This window comes from Pristis pectinata, chromosome 14, assembly GCF_009764475.1.
Source record: "Pristis pectinata isolate sPriPec2 chromosome 14, sPriPec2.1.pri, whole genome shotgun sequence".
Classification (NCBI taxonomy): domain Eukaryota; kingdom Metazoa; phylum Chordata; class Chondrichthyes; order Rhinopristiformes; family Pristidae; genus Pristis; species Pristis pectinata.
Window position 1 is genome coordinate 37,703,519 of NC_067418.1, and position 19,690 is coordinate 37,723,208.

At 40.8% G+C, this 19,690-nt stretch overlaps 1 protein-coding gene across 1 annotated transcript in view; it reads right to left on the reverse strand.

Annotated features, from left to right (window-relative positions):
- The window catches only part of LOC127577989 (anoctamin-9-like), an 88,776-nt gene that overhangs the window by 23,856 nt on the left and 45,230 nt on the right, over nt 1–19,690 (reverse strand). The window contains exons 16-19 of the mRNA XM_052029696.1: nt 14,357–14,468; nt 14,031–14,088; nt 12,604–12,701; nt 2,147–2,283 (exon numbers count right to left, since the gene is read on the reverse strand). Of these exons, the coding sequence (XP_051885656.1) occupies nt 2,147–2,283; nt 12,604–12,701; nt 14,031–14,088; nt 14,357–14,468 (405 nt within the window). The remainder of the gene's footprint in view (nt 1–2,146; nt 2,284–12,603; nt 12,702–14,030; nt 14,089–14,356; nt 14,469–19,690) is intronic.

Consider the following 19,690-nt stretch of genomic DNA (forward strand, 5'->3'; position numbering starts at 1 on the left):
TCCACTTGAAGTTACACCCTTCTTTCTATCATAAGATTTTATTGCCTTCTTTCACAAATCCCTATCTAGAATTCACTTAAATGCATCCAATCCAAGTTTGTTTAATGCATTCCAATTTCCTTTTAACTTTTACCACAACTTCTCTTTATTGCTGATGAACCTTCAGTAATTAATGCACAATGACGTCTCAATCATTTCAGTGTTGTTTCTTGCAAATAATACATTTATTCAGTGCTGATCCCAATTACAACAATACAAAATCAGCTTAAATGCCATTTAATATCACATAGTCCACTCCCCTAGTACACCGCTCTGCAATACTCCGCAGAGCAGTGATTCGTTATAGGACCTGGAGTCACTCGCTATTATGTACTTTTGGATCCTTAAAAATACATCCTCTCAGACTGTGCTGTAAACAGGGTGAAAATCCCTACTCTCTGCCAGTGCTCCCACAGGAGTCAAATGATGATCTCATGGGTTGGTGTGGAGAGAACCACTGAGGTGAAGTGCAGAGGCTGCTATGGAGGTCTGGTGTTGGGAGGCAGGGACAAGCAGTACAGCCACTCTGTGCCAAGGTGTGCATCTCAGAGCCACATCCTAGCCAGTACAATCAGTGCAGATGTAGCTGGGGACTGGCAGTAGCTGCTCTGTATGTTGTAAACTGCCCACCACTGACCATTGTTGAGCTTGTAACCATAGAAAAATCTCTGGGCTGTGCAGTTAGCAGTGGGGAGTTAGTTAGCTCTTTTATATTCAATGTCAGGATCCTGGCATAACTGGCAAACACAGCTTTTATAGCCCAACACTAATTGCCCTGGAGAAGCTGATGGTGAGCTGCCTTCTTAAATCCTTCTTATTTAAAATACTCCCACAATGCCATTGGACAGGAAAGTCCAGGATTTAGAGCCAGCAACAATGAAGGACCAGTGATACATTTCAAAGTCAGGATGGAACCTGTGAGTAGTGGTGTTCTCGTGGGCCTGCTGCCCTTTGTCTTTCTTGATGGTAGAGATCATCAAGAAGGACAAAGGGCAGCAGGCCCTTTGGAAGGTGCTGTCAAGAAAACTTGCAGTGCAATTTGTGAATGGTACACACTGCAGGCACTGGCAGAAGAAATGAATATTTAGGGTGGTTGATAGGGTACCAATCAGCAGAAAAGGTAGAACTTAATGATAGCTGACTGACCTGAAACATTAACTCTGCATCTTCCCACTGATACTGCCAATTTGCTTATTTATCCTACTGTGGTTCGTATGCTGGATGCTGCTGCATTTGCATTCATTTTTATACTATTGGCAGTACAAATTAATTTATTAAACAAACTATTCTGGAGAACTTTGAAAGCAATAATAAACAAACATACAGATACAGTAAAACTCCAATAATCTGGAATCTAGTTATTGGAAATTTCAATGGTTTGGCATTTGGCTCATTGGTTTCTATTTCCTGCACTCCCTTTAAGCACACTGGGCTCTGTTTTCCCTCACTCCCTTTACACTCACCGGTTGTTTCCTGCTCTCCCTTTAAACACATTGGGCCCATTCCTCCACTCTCTTTAAACTCACCAAGTATACTAAAAAAAAATTATACTACTGAAAAGAAATAAAAAATTGCAGGGATCTTAAAATGAGTAACATTCAATTGTTCAAAAAATCTGCCTGTCCATCTAGAGGGTGCCAGAATATTGGGGGTTTTACTTTGTCCCTAATAAAAGAATATACCTTTTACGATACCTTTTAAGTCATTGATCATGGAATAAGACATAAGTCAATGAGTGTACTTTCTAGGCTGATACTTCAAGGCAGAATTGAAGGATTGCTGCATTATTGGAGATGCCATCCTCTACAGAAACAAAATGAGGCTCTGGCTCTTTGCACAAATTGACAGAAAAGATCCCAATAAGCTACCTGAATAAGAGCAATCTTCCAGTGAACATTTATCCTACAACCAAATACTAAAGATGATCAATTCCCATTTATCCCATTGATATTTGTTGTTTATTGGACCTTCATGAGCACAACTTGGATGCCGCATTCACTTTTGTAACAACAGTACTGCACTTTAAATTCTGTAATGAGTTCCATACATTTCTAAAGCATCTTAGTTATAGTAAATTAAGTAATGTGTTTGAATTTAAAAGGCTTACTCATTTCTAAAAACTCGTTGAACACAGAGTAGGAGTCGAAGTCACCCAAGTTATAATTTCTGATCCAATGATTAGTTATGTCCTCTACATTGTCACGCAAGAATCTTTTCTGACACTTCCACTTATATTTAAAGTATCTGTAAAACATAGATAAATAAACGTACACAGATTTAAACTAAGTAAAATACAAGTTGTATTTCTGAAACAGTCCAAAAATTCAGCAATCAGATTTTTACCAAAAATAAGTTGAAATACATTCGCTGTTTGCTCCAATGTAAGCTGTCCAGCATGCAATATTTGCCATGTTTATAAACTTTGTTCATCCTGGCTACTGTCAACTCTTTCCGTGCCATTCGGCAGCCATAAGCTTATTGGGAATTGAGAGGATACTGGGTCTTTGAAATGCCAAAAGGCAGACAACTTGTCTTAAAGTGAATCAGAATTCTGGCTGCAGACCAACTAAAACAATTGATAACATTCAACAACTGACAACAAGGTTCAGTACTATATGGTTACTATGGATGGAATCATCTTTTCTAAATCCTGGGAGCAGGAAGATCTTTGATTGCTTAAGACGGGATTAGATTGTTGTGTGTGTCAATATCAAGAACATGGCTGCAACGCCAGAAAAAAATTCAGTGATCACCTGGTTTTAAAAGTTAAAGATACTGCTAAAACATTTTCAACTGCTGAATTCAGCCTCATCAGTACAACAATGACCATCTTCAAAACAAAGCCATTAACACTCCAACAACTATTGCAGCATACTTTTCTAAGCCTACTTAGCCTTAAACTTACACATTCACAACCACTACAACCTACATTCATTCACAGACCACCAGTTCCACCACCATTACAGCCATGTTTTAAAAACACCTCAAAATACTTTAAGACACCTCACATCTGCAGAAGAGAGTAGCAATCAACATCAAGTCAGCAACCTGGCCCCCAACCTCATCTCCCTCCAAAAAATCCTGAAGACATTCTGCTGTCTGTCATTGGAAGGGAAATTGAGCCAAAGGCTACTTGTAACGATGAAGAACACATCACATACAGTTTCCAGAACCTTTCTTTTCTCTTGTACTCACTATACCAGTATCCCACTTCATGTACCCACAAGAGCACTGAATGGATAAGGGAGAGTCCGAACATTCACATACGTACTCACCTAAATACACCTGCTCAGGCTATAGAATGTTGTGCCAGAAAATTGGTGTAAACCCCTGCCCTCCATGATGCTGTGCACTGGAAACTTGGGCAAATCTCAGCCCTCCACTGGCACAAATCTAGCAATACATTACATGTTGAGAGGCTGCCTGTAAAAATTAATATTAGGTGGCTGGGATGAGCAGTGCAGCTGCTTGCCGCTGAAATGTGGTGCTTAAGACTGCAAACTAGTGAGCACCATAAGTGTGGGCCATTACTGGGAAATGCAGCAGATGCTGCACGTATTGATAGACCACCTGAATCCTATATCCTAACCACCTCCTGATTAATATGGTGGAAACTGCTGTCTTCCCCTCTCCTTATTTGGCGAGCACAAAGACCAGTGACCATCACTGAGCTTTTTACACAGAAAACTCTCAATTATGCAGCCAAACAAAAAGGGGAAGACAGCAGCTTCCATTACATACAATTGATGAGAAAGGAAAAGACAGGAAGATATGGGTGGTCTGCCAGCACATGGAGCAGTTGCTCCCACAGTAATGACTGAGCCCTACAAATGACTGAGCAGCCGTACTACTCTCCCCAGGCCACCAGCCCTCTCAGGCAGCCACTTCACATCAAACTGTGATCAATTCATTGCTGAATTCACGAGAGGTTCCTCCCATCCAGGTGCCTGGTACAGCAGCATGGAGGAAAGGGCTTTGCACCAGGCTCCCAGCACAGAGCTGTCGGTAACATAGCTCTATGTATGGTGCTGTAACGACCCCTTTCAGTGTTGGTTTCATTACTGCTCTCATTCTTGGGAATGCATGCTGAGTGCTATACTGAGGTACCAGTATACAAGCTAATCTGCGTCCCCCTCTTTCCTTTCAACTATTGAGAATACCAAAGTAGCTTATCTAGTATAGGTAAAGGAATACAGCATCACTGAAGGTGCTTCAAAGAATCTCAAGTATTAACTCAAAAAATGATGTTAACCTTAATTGTGTTGGAACAGCAGCACGACGAAAGGAGATCAAAGGTGCCGACCTATTGAAGAGCAAGCCCATTCACCAATTCTATGGCACAGGATACTAGTGCCATACACTAGTAGAATTCAGAATTCCAAAGATATAGAACTCAGAATAGTACAGCACAGGAACAGGCCCTTCAGCCCATAATGTCTGTGCCGAACTTGCCAACTTTACCCAATCCCATCTGCCTGAGCATGATCTATATTCTTCCATTCCCTAACTGTTCATGTGCCTGTATAAATACCTCTTAAATGTTACTATTGTATCTGTTTCCACTACCCCAGCAGCATGTATCTACCACTCTCTGTGTGGAAAAAAAACTTGCCTCATAAATCTCCTTTAAACTTTCACCCTCTCACCTTAAAGCTATGCTCTCTAGTATTTGACATTTTCATCCTGGGAAGAAGACTCTATCTACCCTATCTAGCCTCTCATAATTTTATAGATTTCTATCAGGTCCCCCCTCAGCTTCCAACAAGCCAGAGAAAACAGTCACAAAGTTATACAGCACGGAAACAGGTCCTCCAGCCCAACTCATCCATGCCAACCATGTTGCCTATCTTCGCTAGTCCTATTTACCTAAGTTTGGCCCATATCCCTCTAAACCTTTCCTATCCATGTCCCTGACCAAATGTCTTTTAAATGTAATTGTACCCATGTCTACCACTTCTTCTGGCAGCTCAATCCACATACCCACCACCCTGTGTGGAAAAAGTTACCCCTGGGTCCCTTTTAAATTGTTCCTCTCACCTTAAATCCATGCCTTCTAGCTTTAGACTCTCCTTTCCCAGGAAAAACACTGAACATTCACCTTATCTATGCCCCTCATGATGTTATATACCTTGAAAAGATCACCTCTCACTCTCCTATGGTCCAGGGAATAAAGCTCCAGCATGTCCACTCTCCTTATAACTCAAACCCTCCAATTGCAGTAACATCTTTGTGAATCATTTCTGCACCTTTTCTAGCTTAATGACAATATGTCTCAAGAATTTGATTGATTTCTTAAAGCTAGGCAGCCAGAACTGCACAATACTCCAAGTGTGGTCTCACCATCTTCTACAGTTGTAAAACGACATCCCAACTCTTGTACCTAATGCCCTGACTGATGAAGGTACGCATACCAAATGCCTTCTTCACCACTCTCCCTACCCGTGTTGCTACTTTTAGGGAGCTATGTATTTGTACTCCAAGGTTCTACAACATTTTCCAGGGCCCTGCCATTTACTGTGCAAGTCTTGTCCTGGTATAATTTACCAAAATGCAACACTTTGCACATGTATGAGTTAAATTCTATCTGCCATTCTTTGGCCCACTTTCTCAGTTAATCTAGATCCTGATGTAATCTTAGATAACCTTCTTCATGGTCCACCATATCACCAATTTTGGTGACATCTGTAAACTTACTAACCATGCCAAGTACATTCTCATCCAAACATTAATATAGATGATGAACAACAGTGGACCCAGCACCGATCCCTGCAGCACACTATTGGTCACAGACCTCCAATATGAAAAAAAAACCCTCCACTACCATCCTCTGATTCCTTCCACCAAGCCAATTTTGTATCCAATTGGTTAGCTCATCCTGTGATCATGTGATCTAACCTTCTGGACCAGCCAACAATGCAGGACTTTCTCAAAGGCTTTGCTAAAGTCCAGGTAGACAACATCTACCATCCTGTCCTCACCAATCCTCTTTGTCAAAGAAATCAATCAAATTCTTGAGACATGATTTCCCAACTCACAAAGCCATGCTGACAATCTCTAATTAATCCCTGCCTTTCCAAATGCAGGTAGATCCCGTCTCTCCAAATCCCCTCCAGTAACTTTCCCACAACTGATATTGTCTTGTAGTTCTCTGCCTTGTCCTTGTAACCCTTCTTAAGTAAAGGAACAACATTAGCCACCCTCCAGTCTTCCAGTACCTCATCTCTGGCTAACAATGATACATATATCTCTGCCAGGACCCCAGCAATTTCTTCCCTACCTTCCCACAATGTCCTAGGATACACTGAGTCAGGACCTAGGGATTTACCCACCTTTATCTGCTTTAAGACCACCAGCACCTCCTCTTTCCTTTTAATGTGGATATGTTCCAAGACATCATTATTCTCTTCCCTAAATTCCCTAGCTTCAATGTCCTTCTACACAATAAATACAGATGAGAAATATTCATTTATTCAAAGCAATCCAAGTTTGCCCAACCTCTCCTTGCAGCTAACACTCTCTAATTCAGGCAACATCCTGATGAACTACTTCTGCACTCTCTCCGAAGCTTCAATATCCTTCCTGTAATACGGCAACCAGAACAGCACACAATACACCAAATGTAGCCTAACCAAAGTTTCATACAACTTAAACGTGACTTCCCGACTTCCCAACAATCATGCTGTTACAGGTTACGTTACCACTCTTTCTATTTGTGTTGCCGCTTTCAGGGAACAATGGACTTGCACCCAAGATCCCTCTGTTCATCAGTGCTCCTTTGGGTCCTGCCATTTACGGTATAATTTCCCCTTACATTTGGCCTCCAAAAGAGCAACATCTCACACTCGTCCGGATTAAATTCTATCTGCCATTACTCTGCCAATATTTCCAACTGGTCCATATCTTGCTGAAACTTTTTATAACCTTCCTCACTCTCCACAACTCTGCCAATCTTTGTGTCGTCAGCAAATTTACTAATCACCCCACCTACATTTTCATACAAATCATTTATATATATCACAATCAATAGAGGTCCCAGCACTGATCCTTGCAGAACACTACTGGTCACAGACATCCAGTCAGAATAATACCACTCTACCACAACCCTCCTTCTAGGGCCAAGCCAATTTTGAGTCCATGGATCCCACGTGCCTCAGTCTTCTCAATCAACCTACTGTGAGGGACCTTGTTGAAAGCTTTACTGAAGTCCATACTTACAACATCCACTGCCCAACCCTCATTAATCATCTTCATCACCTCATCAAAAAAACTTACTCAGGCTTGTAAGACACAAACTCCCCTGCACAAAGTCATGCTGATATCCTTAATAAGTCTATGTTTATCCAGCTTTGAGTAGAACCTATCCCCTAGAATCTTCACCAATAATTTCCCTATCACCAATGCAAGGCTCACCAACCTATAATTGCCTATTTTTTCTCTATAGCCCTTCTTAATCAGAGGAACAATCCTCTGGGACCTCACCTATGGCTAAAGATGACGCAAAGATCTCTGTAAAGGAATCAGCAATCTCTACTCTTTCCTCTCTCATTAACCTGGGATAGATCCTATCAGTCCCTGGGGACTTACCCACCTTAATGTTCTTCAAGAGCCCCAACACTACCTCCTTCATTATCAACATGCCCTGCAATATCAGCATACCCCTCCCTGATCTCACTATCCTCTTTGTCCTTCTCCTTGATGAATACCGATGTCAAGTATTCATTTAGTATCTTGCACAATTTCTCTGGCTTTGGGCATAAATTCCCTCCTTTGACCTCGACTGGTCTTCCCCTCTCTAGTTACCCTCTTGGTTTTTATATATATATTTAAAGCCTTGGCACATTTTTTGGCTCCTTTTAGCCCTCCTAATTCCCTGTTTAAGTTTTCTCCTGCTTCCTTTGTAGTCCTAAGGCCCTCTCCAACTTCAGCTTCCCAAATCTATATATGCTTCCTTTTCGTTGACTGAATTTGAAACATCTCTCATCATCCAAGATTCCTGAACCTTGCCATCTTGTTTTTCTTCCTTACAGAAACATATTAGTCCTGAATTCTGACCAGCTGGCCTTTAAATAACTCCCACATGTCAGATCAACACACAAGATGCTTGAGGAACTCAGTGGGTCAGGCAGCATCCATGGAGGGAAATGGACAGGTGACATTTCAGATCAAGTCGCTTCATCTGGACTAGTAGTGTCTTGTGTATTGCTCCAGATTCCAGCAACTGCGGTCTCTTGTGTCCCACATGAGGACTTACCCAATAACAGCTGCTCCCAATCTATTTCCCCAGCTCCTGCCTAACAGTGTTGTTAACAGCTCATATTATACTGGGAAGTGGTATATGTACAGGATAACATAGAAATCATGGGGCACAGAGAGAACTTGTTCAAACTTGTCTCAAAACTTTGCACGGGAAATGAGAGATTATTCAGTCAAACTCTAATGGAGTGTTCAGTCACTCAACTCAATTGCTGTCTCAGTGGAGAATTTTACCACTGCACTGCCCGCTCGTAATTCTATCACTGTAAATGGCTGTCATCTTGGCTTTCCAAACCACTGTACTAAGAGAATTCCAAGGATTGACATAATTCCTCCATTATGTTCCCTATTTAAGGTCCTGAAGTTCTTAAGCATCATTATGGAAAACAGCCCTAGATCTATGATATCCAGAGTCCTCTATCAGAATTGAAAATGTGTCTGCTTTGCGCCTTACCCCCCTCACAACCCAAACAATCACCCCCAACCCCCAGGTATTCTTGCTGGTGACACAAATAGCTGACCCACACCTGCATACAAGATGTAGTGGTCTGCAGGATGATCCAAGATTCAAAGTCCTCCAAGGCTATCTGTGATCTTCTATGGAAGCTAAGCATGTTTAATATTCCAAAGTCATTGGAGATTTTGAGAGTTCCTTGCATTAACTTTATGCATCCCTAAAGATGTTATCCCGTACATTACTGACATACAGGTCTCCTCCAGTTAGTGAACACCCTCATTTAATGAATCTTCACCACAATAAAGGGTTTTATTTTATTTGTCACTTAATGAAGGCTTTGATTGCTACAACAAAGAGTTGGGAACAAAATTGGAAAATGTCTTTCAAGCACTTAAAAAGAGTCTATGAAATAAACAAGCTACTGAGATGATAACAGAAAACTCTCGAGCACCTGTTCTTTTCCATCTGGCAATAATGGCCATTGGACCAATGAGTTAAGTTTCAGCTTGTCAAAACAAGCACAGCTTGCTTTTGATATCCTGTATACTTACTGGAAGACTGACAAGTTTCTGACTTATCTTACCATTTACTGCAACTGGTATCCTCTGTGGAAGTTAAGGGTACACTGTACCTCCTGCTATACAATTGCTTCCTTTGGGATCCTCTGTTAACTGAAGGAGACCTGTATATACTAAATATCTGAAAAATTGGTCATCAGTAAAACTTCACCACAGCCTTCATTTAAATATAGACAAAAGAGCCGAATTCCAGAGGTGAACTGGGAGTGACTCTCTTTGACATTAGTGCATCACTTGGCCAAGTTCAATATCAAAGAGGTATACTTAAACTGAAGTCAACTGGAATCAAGGCAGAAATTCTCCAGTAACTGGAATCATATCTTGTATAAAGATGGTAATGATAGTTGGCGATAGATTATTGCAGCCCCAGAAAACTGCTGCAGGTGTTCCTCAGGGCAGCGTCACAGGCCTATCCACCTTAAACTGCTTCCTTAATAATCTTCCTTCCATCACAAGGTCAGAATTAGGAATGGTCACTGATGATTGTCTCAGAAAATTAAGCAGCACGTGCCAATATGCAGGAAGGTTTAGGCAAAGCATGACTGGTAAGTGAAAAGTAACATCTGCACCACATGTGCCATGCAATGACTGTCTCTAATACCTTCCCTTGACGTCCAATGGTATTGCTGAGTCCCTTACCATTAATGTCCTGAAGGTTGAGGATCTCAACTGACCAGAAATTTGTGTACTGCACTAGCTACACAAATACTGCAACTACAAGAGCATTTTAGATGCCAAGTAACCTGCATGGCAAATGATTCATCTCTTCATCACCCAAAGCTGTAAGGAACAACTTATGTGTGATGGAATACTCCCCACTTGCTTGAAGAGCACTGCTGTAACAACACTCAAGAAACTTGATACCAATAGGACAAAGCAGTGGTCTTCATTTTTATCTCATCCAAGCTCATAAACATTCACTTCCTCCATCATAGATGCACTAACAATTACTTGCCAAGGATACTCCAAGAGCACTCCCAAACTGCAACCTCTAATCCCTAAAAAGGACAAGGGCAGCAACTACTTGGGAACACCATTGTAGAGGGTTATTTCTTTCTGTATGAATAAAGACAGCAAAGGCATGTGCTCACTGCCTTTTTAGTTTATTAGCAGTCAATCCTTGAGGGTCTGCAGGAAAACTGAATGACAGTTAAAAATAGGAGTGGGGGGAAAACAATGTAAACTTTCTCCTAGATCTTTGAAGGAAGGATTTAGAGACAGTTGGATGCCAACAGAATGCAATAAAAACAGAAAGTCAAGAAGCATGCAGCAGATGTTAAAGAATTGGCATACACACCAAGGACCTAATGACAGCTACTTCTCAGAAAAGATGTACAGCTGTTGTCTGAACATCCTCTGCGGGAATGGCTTCCCTCCTGATGTTATCCCTTTCCTGTTCTATGGCGCCCTCCTTCTACTCTCCTTCATCCAAGTCTTAAATTAAAACAGCCCAATGAGAGCATCAACGTCTGCAGCCAGACTCCTTGTGAGGCAGTGAGGAAGTCCAGCACAGAGAGATGAGCAAAATGAATGCTCCAGAGTGATATAACATAGCATTAAAAACCCTAACTAGATGTCAATGAATTGGAAACTGATAGGAGCAGCATATGTTGGCCACCTACCATAACACAACTGCGCCTTTAATTCAGCTAGATTCAAATATCCTAGCAACAACTTCTCAAGTACTCAGAAATCAGCAAACAAGTACATCTAACAGTTGCAACGTGAAATTGAAACCTTCCACATGATTTAGTCAATGCTATTGAGGGCATGCCACAAAGAACTGGTTGGCATACTGAACTTCCTTTTAAAGAGGGCATCATGGATTGCCATTGGAGTGAGAAATAAATTCATAATCAAAGGGCAATGTTTTACTAAGAAATCTGAATTGTTTGCTGGGAAACCTAGGACCCCCATACTATCCAGCTTGAACTTCTTGATATGTTTGTCAGCAATTTCTCAACTGCATTCATCTGCCAGATTGTTCACAGGATCCAGCAGTGGAGTGCAAAATTCCCTGCAATCCTCCAGCAGTTTATACTGGGTATCTGCCCATTGAACCCTCTTTTGAGTTGACAGGAAAGGAAAGTCTTAGCGAGATAGGCAAGTTTCAGTTAATTTACGTTGATGGAATTAAGTTAACAAGATTTCTTTATTAGTCACATGTACATTGAAACACGCAGTGAAGTGCATCTTTTGTGTAGTGTGTTCTGGGGGCAGCCTGCAAGTGTCGTCATGCTTCTGGCGCCAACATAGCATGCCCACAACTTCCTAACCCATACACCTTTGGAATGTGGGACGAAACTGGAGCACCTGGAGGAAACCCACGCAGTCATGGGGAGAACGTACCAACTCCTTACAGACAGCGGCAGGAATTGAACCCGGGTCACTGGCATTGTAATAGCACTATGCTAACCACTACACTACTGTGCCTGCTTAAATCCAAATGTGTTTAAGTGTTTATTTTGTATAATTTTTAAAGTGATTTTTTTCAAAAAGTTTTAGAATAGTTTCTGAACATCAGACATCCTAACATTCAAATTGAGCTCAGGGCTGTGATAATGTCAGCTGTCAAAATGTTAAAATATTTCACTGAGTGGGGCTCATTCAGGTTCCATCAAGGAGATATTTATAGCTAAAAGATCCTCCACTGCACAGGGCCTTGCCAACTAGGTTGCTGTCACTAAAGAACTACTAAATAAGTTGCAGCTTGAGGTTAAGTATAAATATGGTACATTCATCAGGTTATTGAGAACAAATATATTTGCCACAAAATTAATCTTTACAGTTTTGTCTCTGATCTACAACAGAAGGTTTCACAGAAGCTTCTGAGGTTTTATCACCAGTATCTCATTCAATTAAAAAGATGATTTCAATGTTTATTAATGCAGAATTGAAAGATTGCTATTCAGTGGCAGAAGATATCAGCCAACAAATGGACAGAATCCTGAACTGTAAACTACTATACACCTATACCTCCAAAAATATGAGATACTAAAGTATGACGCTATATGATGTCTCTCAATGCCAAGTGCATTATAATATAACCCTATAAATAAATGAGCAATGATAGCTGGTAATATCACAATCTTATATTTTGACTGGCATTCAAGGTGAAGCAGGATGTCACAAGATAACCTTCTGTATATTAGAATTCTTAATGGTGTAATGCATCGGGATATAACTGAAGCAATCTCAGTGTCCTTTGATAACAGTATTTAACAAATTCTGCCCTCAGATTACCAATAGATTTATTGATGTGGATGATAAACTTACGGGACAGCGTATTCCACGGTGGTGCCTAGCACTTGCTTCAACACCATTATAACAGACATTTGTAGAAAAAGATCTGTAATGCAACCACTTGGATGACACTGGAAAGAAAGAGAACAACCATATAAGTCATTGTAAACAGGTTCAAGAATGGACCAGTCATAATGCACCATTTTAAACTTGCAAATGCAGAGGGAACCTGCTGGATGAGCAGTCTGTGAAAAAAATCCAATGTGTAGAGATATTGTAAACAAAATCTGTGGGCAGTGCGACAGTATCTATCCACTATGCTGTTGCACAATGTGGGTATACAGGGGCCAGCCCCATTTGGCAGTTAAGGCACATGCCCGTAAAACAGCAGTGCAGAGTTTTGACTGCAGATAATGATGACCATGGTCAATACCTGCAATAACTGAGAATAGAGACTGAAGATAATGGAGTTTAAAGAATACTGCAAACTAGGAGAATGACATGCATCTTCAGAATGCCTGAGAAAACTTTTTAGCCAATGTAGTGCTTTTTAAATGTAGTCACCATTGCATACTGCAGAAAGCAAGGCTGTTAATTTGCATTCAGTCTGTTCCTATAAATAGCAATATGAGAGTGACCAAATAATCTGTTTTCTAATATGCTGATTGGCACACTTATCTGATGCACAACCTAAAGTGTTGACGTATCATCTTTAGTTATTTAACAGAATCTAGCTGTACACTGCAAAGCTGCGTATTAACAGTTATCCTGGAGATTTGGCTCATATCCTCAATATAAAAGTTCTGCAAATCTTTTAATTTTATTAACTGGGGGCTGCTTTTATGCTTGTAGAACAAGATCAAGGTCACACTACTTAAAGTATTGGTGGTAAAGGCACACCATCTATGATACATTCAAGAAGCTTTGGTGATACTATGGACCCATTTGTTTTAGTAGCAAATTGTACGGTCCTTCCCAGAAGTAAACATTCATTGAACTGCACCATCTTCTCATCCTCAACTTTTTAAAGTCAAGAAAAAAACTGCAACCCAATGCCTACAGTATATACCCTTTTAAACATTTAAAATGACTAATTTTGCAATTACTTATCTATAATTGTATTTATTCATCTCTAAAACGTTTGATGAAAAATCAAAAATTAAATAGGTCAAACAAGTAATTTTACGCAAAATATTGCACAAGCTCAACACTTTAAGGAAAAAAACTTTTCACATTCTGGGTTACTTTAATCATTTTTTCTACAAATGGGATTTAGAAAAAAGAACACATTTAGGAGTCAGTTTTATAAAAGGATAGTGCATTCATGTGTATTAAAATAAACTGGACTAAAGATGCCATGTTACCTCCAAAAATTACATTAACAATATTTACGTTAATGGTAGTGTATGCTGCTGTTTTTGTGTTTCACTGAAGGAAATAAAAAAGCATTTTTTGCTCACCTCTTCTAGTCGCCACTTCTTCCCTATTCTCACATAATTACCCGGGTAGCCATTGACTCTATCAAAGAAGGAAATCCAGTACATGTTACATTGATTAAACACAATACAGTGTAGCAACACAGCATACTCATTCCATGTTGCACTACCACTGTGCACTCATGTAACTGTGAAAAGAGACACAGTGGACTACTGACTGCTTTGATTATATTACCCAATTAATTGTCTAAAAATATTTATGATGCAAGCAGATTTTCCATAAAATAGTTCGTGAAGAATCAGAGAATTAGTTAGTTTGTAAAAGAATAAATGCCCATAGGGGTACTCACCTTCCAAGAAAAAACGCAGTGTAAATAATGGAAGCAAACATGTTGAAGAACTGGAACGTGAACATTTTTACAGTAAAGCTGTTTTCTTTAGCTAATTCAGTACGCTGTTTTTCTGTATAAAGAGAAAACAAATTAACATTTTAAGGTACATTTTTGATTCCATCCTCGCTCTTAAAAATAGCTGCAGACCAACTCATCCTCTTGTGATGTAGCTCACCTCACTAATATGCTATTTGTCCCTTTACCAGCAGCTTTGAGATACTGCTTATTAGTATAAAGTTTTATGCTGAGAGCTGACTTCAGAGAAGGAAGGTGGTAAGACGTGGATCATGAGCTATCCTGCATCTTGGAACAATGACAAGAAACTCCATGAGAAGGTATGCCCAGGTGAAAATACACACACACCCTCCCATCAAACAGGAACCCTTCCACTTAATAAAGCTTAACAGACTGGGCAAAGAGTGTTCTCTTCCTAACTAGCATTGGCGTGGCTTAGGCCATAACACCAGCACATGAAGGAGATCCCACAATGCAAGTTTCCACCAGACCTTCACCATGCATTATCCCCTCAGAGCAAGTTACATTCTGTATTGCACGTGTGCTAGTTACTTGTGCCTGACAATGCAATGCGTCCACATTATCATGCTCTTCTTTCTGTCTTTATTATTAAAGACTCTTAAGAGATGCCATCCACACTGCATCTAACTGTAAGAATACCAATCTGCATAGGGGAGGTTGATGCCATGTCATTGTACTGGATACAAACAGCTCAGATTCTGTAAATACAAAGGAAGAACAAGCTAGATTAGAGACTTGCATTTCACACAGAGATGTAACTGGGACTAGCTAGCTGGAGTGAGGCCAGAGGTATAAGAATATGGGTGTACCATATAAAACAGAGAGAGGCTAAATATTTGGTTCTACTGCCCCAGAGTTGGTTGAACTCTATTATAAGAGAGCAAACCTAGAAATGCTGTTGTGGATGCAAGCTAAAACACTTGGCACTTGATTAGTTATGATAGATGTAGAAATGATAAGTTTCCTTTGTCATTACTGTTGAAATAAATTTCATTTAAAAACAATTTCATTTGAATCGGTGGAGCATCAAGGTTTCCATGAGAAGTGGAGACGCTGTGTTTGGTGAAACTTTTGAAAGATGCTGCAATGGTCTTCATCTCTGTAACCTTCATTGTTCATTTAACTGCTGAATGCACAAGTGTGTCAATTCCTAAACAATATTTCCATTCCCCTTCAGAACTGGGATAGAACTGGTTCAAGGGTAATATCGATACACCAAGAATTCATCCAGTTAATATCACTATCCTGCATAATAAAACTCCATTGCAAAGATGGACAAGTGTGTCCAATGCCTTTCCACCTCCATTATCTCCATTGATCTGCTTTGTATAGCACAATAGTTTACAAGCAGTGTTCCAGGAAGCAACATTGATTTTCTGAGGTCACTATTTAGTATAAAATCTCAAACCTCACTGGTTCCTCAAGAGATTCCTGTGGATTAACTGCTGTAGGTCTCAAATATGGCTGCTCAGCTCCAGACTCTGTTGTGACATTGCAGTGACTACAAAATTAGAGCCTTCCAGGCATAACCATCAAGGATAATGACACTTACATTTCCATTACTGACCCTCAGGTGTGCAAGCTGTAATCTATAAGAATCTTTAATGAATCCACTTGAATGTAAAATTGGCTTCTCTTTGTACACTGAGAAATCTTCATGAACACAGCCACGATGATGATGCAATGTCAACTGAATGAGCAATCAATGCAGACTGCTGCACAAGAAAGAAAATCTTTTTAAAAGGTAAGGAAGTTTTCATTAAAATCTTTATTACTTGTTTCACACTGCATCGGCATCTAAGTATGTTCTTTATGAAGGGAAGCTGTTTCTATGGTCATAGTCAGATTTATGCAAGTTTGTTTCGAGTTTCACAAACATTAAAAGCTTTCAAAAGTAGGAAAATAAAACCTGGTTCAATGGGGAACACAGAGGGCATGCAGTAATAGTGCCTGGCAGCCTAAATGCATTTAAGACGGTGAAGCTGTAACAGGACTACATGGGGCTAAACAGCAAAAACAGAATGCATTACACTGAACTAAATCATTCCAAAATCAATAAATCAAATCTTTGCAGTTTTGCTACATCTATTCATGAATGGTGTACAATTAAACAGCTAATAGGAAGAAAACTCTAAGAACATTCCCTTCCTTAAAAAAACGATGGGGTTCGGCACATCTTCAGCCAATTTGATTCATGGTATCAAGAAACTGCTGAGAGCAGAGGATACAGCAAAGGCAATAGAGCAAAACAATATCCTGACTGTGCATTGATGAATTGCTCTCCAGAACCAGCACACCTAGCGCCATCTACCCAACGATATGGAAGGTCCTGTCCATAAAAAAAAGAACAAATACAATCCAACCAATTATTGCCCAATCTACTTTAAAAAACTAAATAATGGAGCATGCTGCCAATAGTACTAACAAGTGGCAGGTGCACCAAACATCTGCAAACCAATGCTCCATCTGAGTTTTGCTAGGAGTAGTCGGCTGCAGACCTTACTAGAGCCTTGGTCCAAATGTGGACCAAAGAGCCATATTCAGAGCTGAGGTGAAAGCAACTGTCTAGACATCAAAACTATACTTAATCAATTATGGCATCAAGGAGTCTGGCAAAGTTAAGTCAATGGGTATTGTGAAGAAAATACTCCAATGGTTGGAGTCAAAACTCATACAAAGGTTGTGGTTTATGAAGTTCAGCTGTCCTGGCTGCAAGATTTACTTAGGACAGTATCCAACCATCTCCAGCTGCTCCATTAATGACCATTATAAGATCAGAAGTGGGATGGTTTGACAATGTTGGACAAAGTTCAACACAATTTACAACCTCAAAAAATGAAGCAGTCACTGATAACTTGCAGCAAGATCCAGATAACATTCAGGCATGGGTTGAAAAGTGGCAAGTAACAGTTGTATCAAACAAGCACTGGACAATACCCATCACCAACAAACTAGAGTCTAATCATCTATCCTTGATTTTCAATGGCATTACCATCATCATCTTGGGGATTATCACTGATCAGAAAATCACCTGGACCAACCACACAAAACTGGGCTCCAAGAGCACATCAGAGACTTGATATCTTATGGCAAGTGAATCATCCCAATATTACAAAGCTCTTCCAATATCTATAAGGCACAAATAAAGAGCATGATGGAAAACACTGCACTTGCCTGAAATGGTGAGCATCAACAATGGCAAAGTTGTTCGGCACCATCTAGAACAAAGCAGCCTGCTTGATTTGCACCCCACCATCCTAAATACAGTAAAACTCTGGTAATTCGGTATCCAATTGTTTGGAAACCCTGATGGTCTAGCATCTGGCTCACTCATTATTCCAAAATACCAAGTCACACATCAACATGACTTGGAATTTATCATGGTTCCTTCATCATTAATGTGCCAAGTTCCAGGTTCTGAAAGGGAGTCCAAAGGATCACACAAGTGCAGTCCATCAAACCTCACCTCACTGACCTACAAGAGGACCAAAAGCTTTGAAAATTCAAATGCCCATTTAACCACATTTATCCTCTTAAAGGAAAAGTATACCAAGATACTTTTTGAAAAGAGAGCACAAGTGACCTTGTGGCAGAAGTATTTGCGGACATATTCAACCTCTCCCTGCTTCAATCTCAGGTTCCCTCCTGTTTTAAGAAGACCACTATCATCCTGGTACCAAAGAAAAGCAGGGTAACATGCCTCAATGACTACCGACCAGTGGCTCTGACATCCACCATCATGGAGTGCTTTGAGAGGTTGGTCATGGCACGCATCAACTCCAGCCTACCAGACAACCTGGACCCACTGCAATTCGCCTATCGCCGAAACAGGTCTACCGCGGATGCCATCTCCCTGGCCCTACACTCAGCTCTGGAGCATCTAGACAGTGAAGACACATATGTTAGGCTATTATTTATTGACTTCTGCCTTCAATACAATAATTCCAAGCAAGCTTGTCACCAAACTCCGAGACCCAGGACTCAACACCTCCCTCTGTAACTGGATCCTTGACTTTCTAACAAACAGACCGCAATCAGTGAGGATAGGCAGCAATACCTCCGGCACGATTATTCTCAGCACTGGTGCCCCACAAGGCTGCATCCTCAGCCCTCTACTCTACTCCCTATACACTCATCACTGTGTGGCCAGATTCCACTGTAACTCCATCTACAAGTTTGCAGATGATACAACCATCGTAGGCCATATCTCAAACAGCGATGAGTTGGAGTACAGGAAGGAGATAGAGAGCTTAGTGGAATGGTGTCATGACAACAACCTTTCCCTCAATGTCAACAAAACTAAAGAGCTGGTCATTGACTTCAGGAAAGGGGGTGGTGTACATGCACCTGTCTACATCAATGGTGCTGAGGTCGAGAGGGTCGACAGCTTCAAGTTCCTAGGAGTGATCACCAACAGCCTGTCCTGGTCAAATCATGTAGATGCCACGGCCAAGAAAGCTCACCAGCGCCTCTACTTCCTCAAGAGGCTAAAGAAATTTGGTTTCTCCCCTTTGACTCTCACCAACTTTTACCGATGCACCATAGAAAGCATTCTATCTGGATGTACCACGGCTTGTTACGGCAACTGCTCTGCCCAAGACCGCAAGAAGCTGCAGAGAGTTGTGGACACAGCCAAGCGCATCACGGACACCAGCCTCCCCTCCTTGGACTCTGTCTTTACCTCTCATTGTCTTGGTGTAGCAGCCAGCATAATCAAAGACCCCACCCACCCAGGACATTCTCCCTTCTCTCCTCTTCCATCGGGTAGAAGATACAGGAGCCTGAGGGCACGTACCACCAGACTTAAGGACAGCTTCTACCCCACTGTGATAAGACTATTGAACGGTTCCCTTATACAATGAGATGGACTATGACCTCACGATCTATCTTGTGACCTTGCACCTTATTGCACTGGACTTTCTCTGTAGCTGTGACACTTTACTCTATACTGTTATTGTTTTTACCTGTACTACCTCAGTGCACTCTGTACTAACTCAATGTAACTGCACTGTGTAATGAATTGACCTGTACGATGTTTGTAAGACAAGCTTTTCACTGTACCTCAGTACATGTGACAATAATAAACCAATACCTTCTCAATGTTGCAGAATGCAGCAAACTGATATATATGGAATCAATCAGAAATTGCCACCTTGAATGATTTGGAGAGTAGGAAACTTAGGGTAATGACATTTACTTCCAGATGCATAGCTATTTGGATGTGGACGCATGTCTGTAGCACTGCCTGTGGAAGGT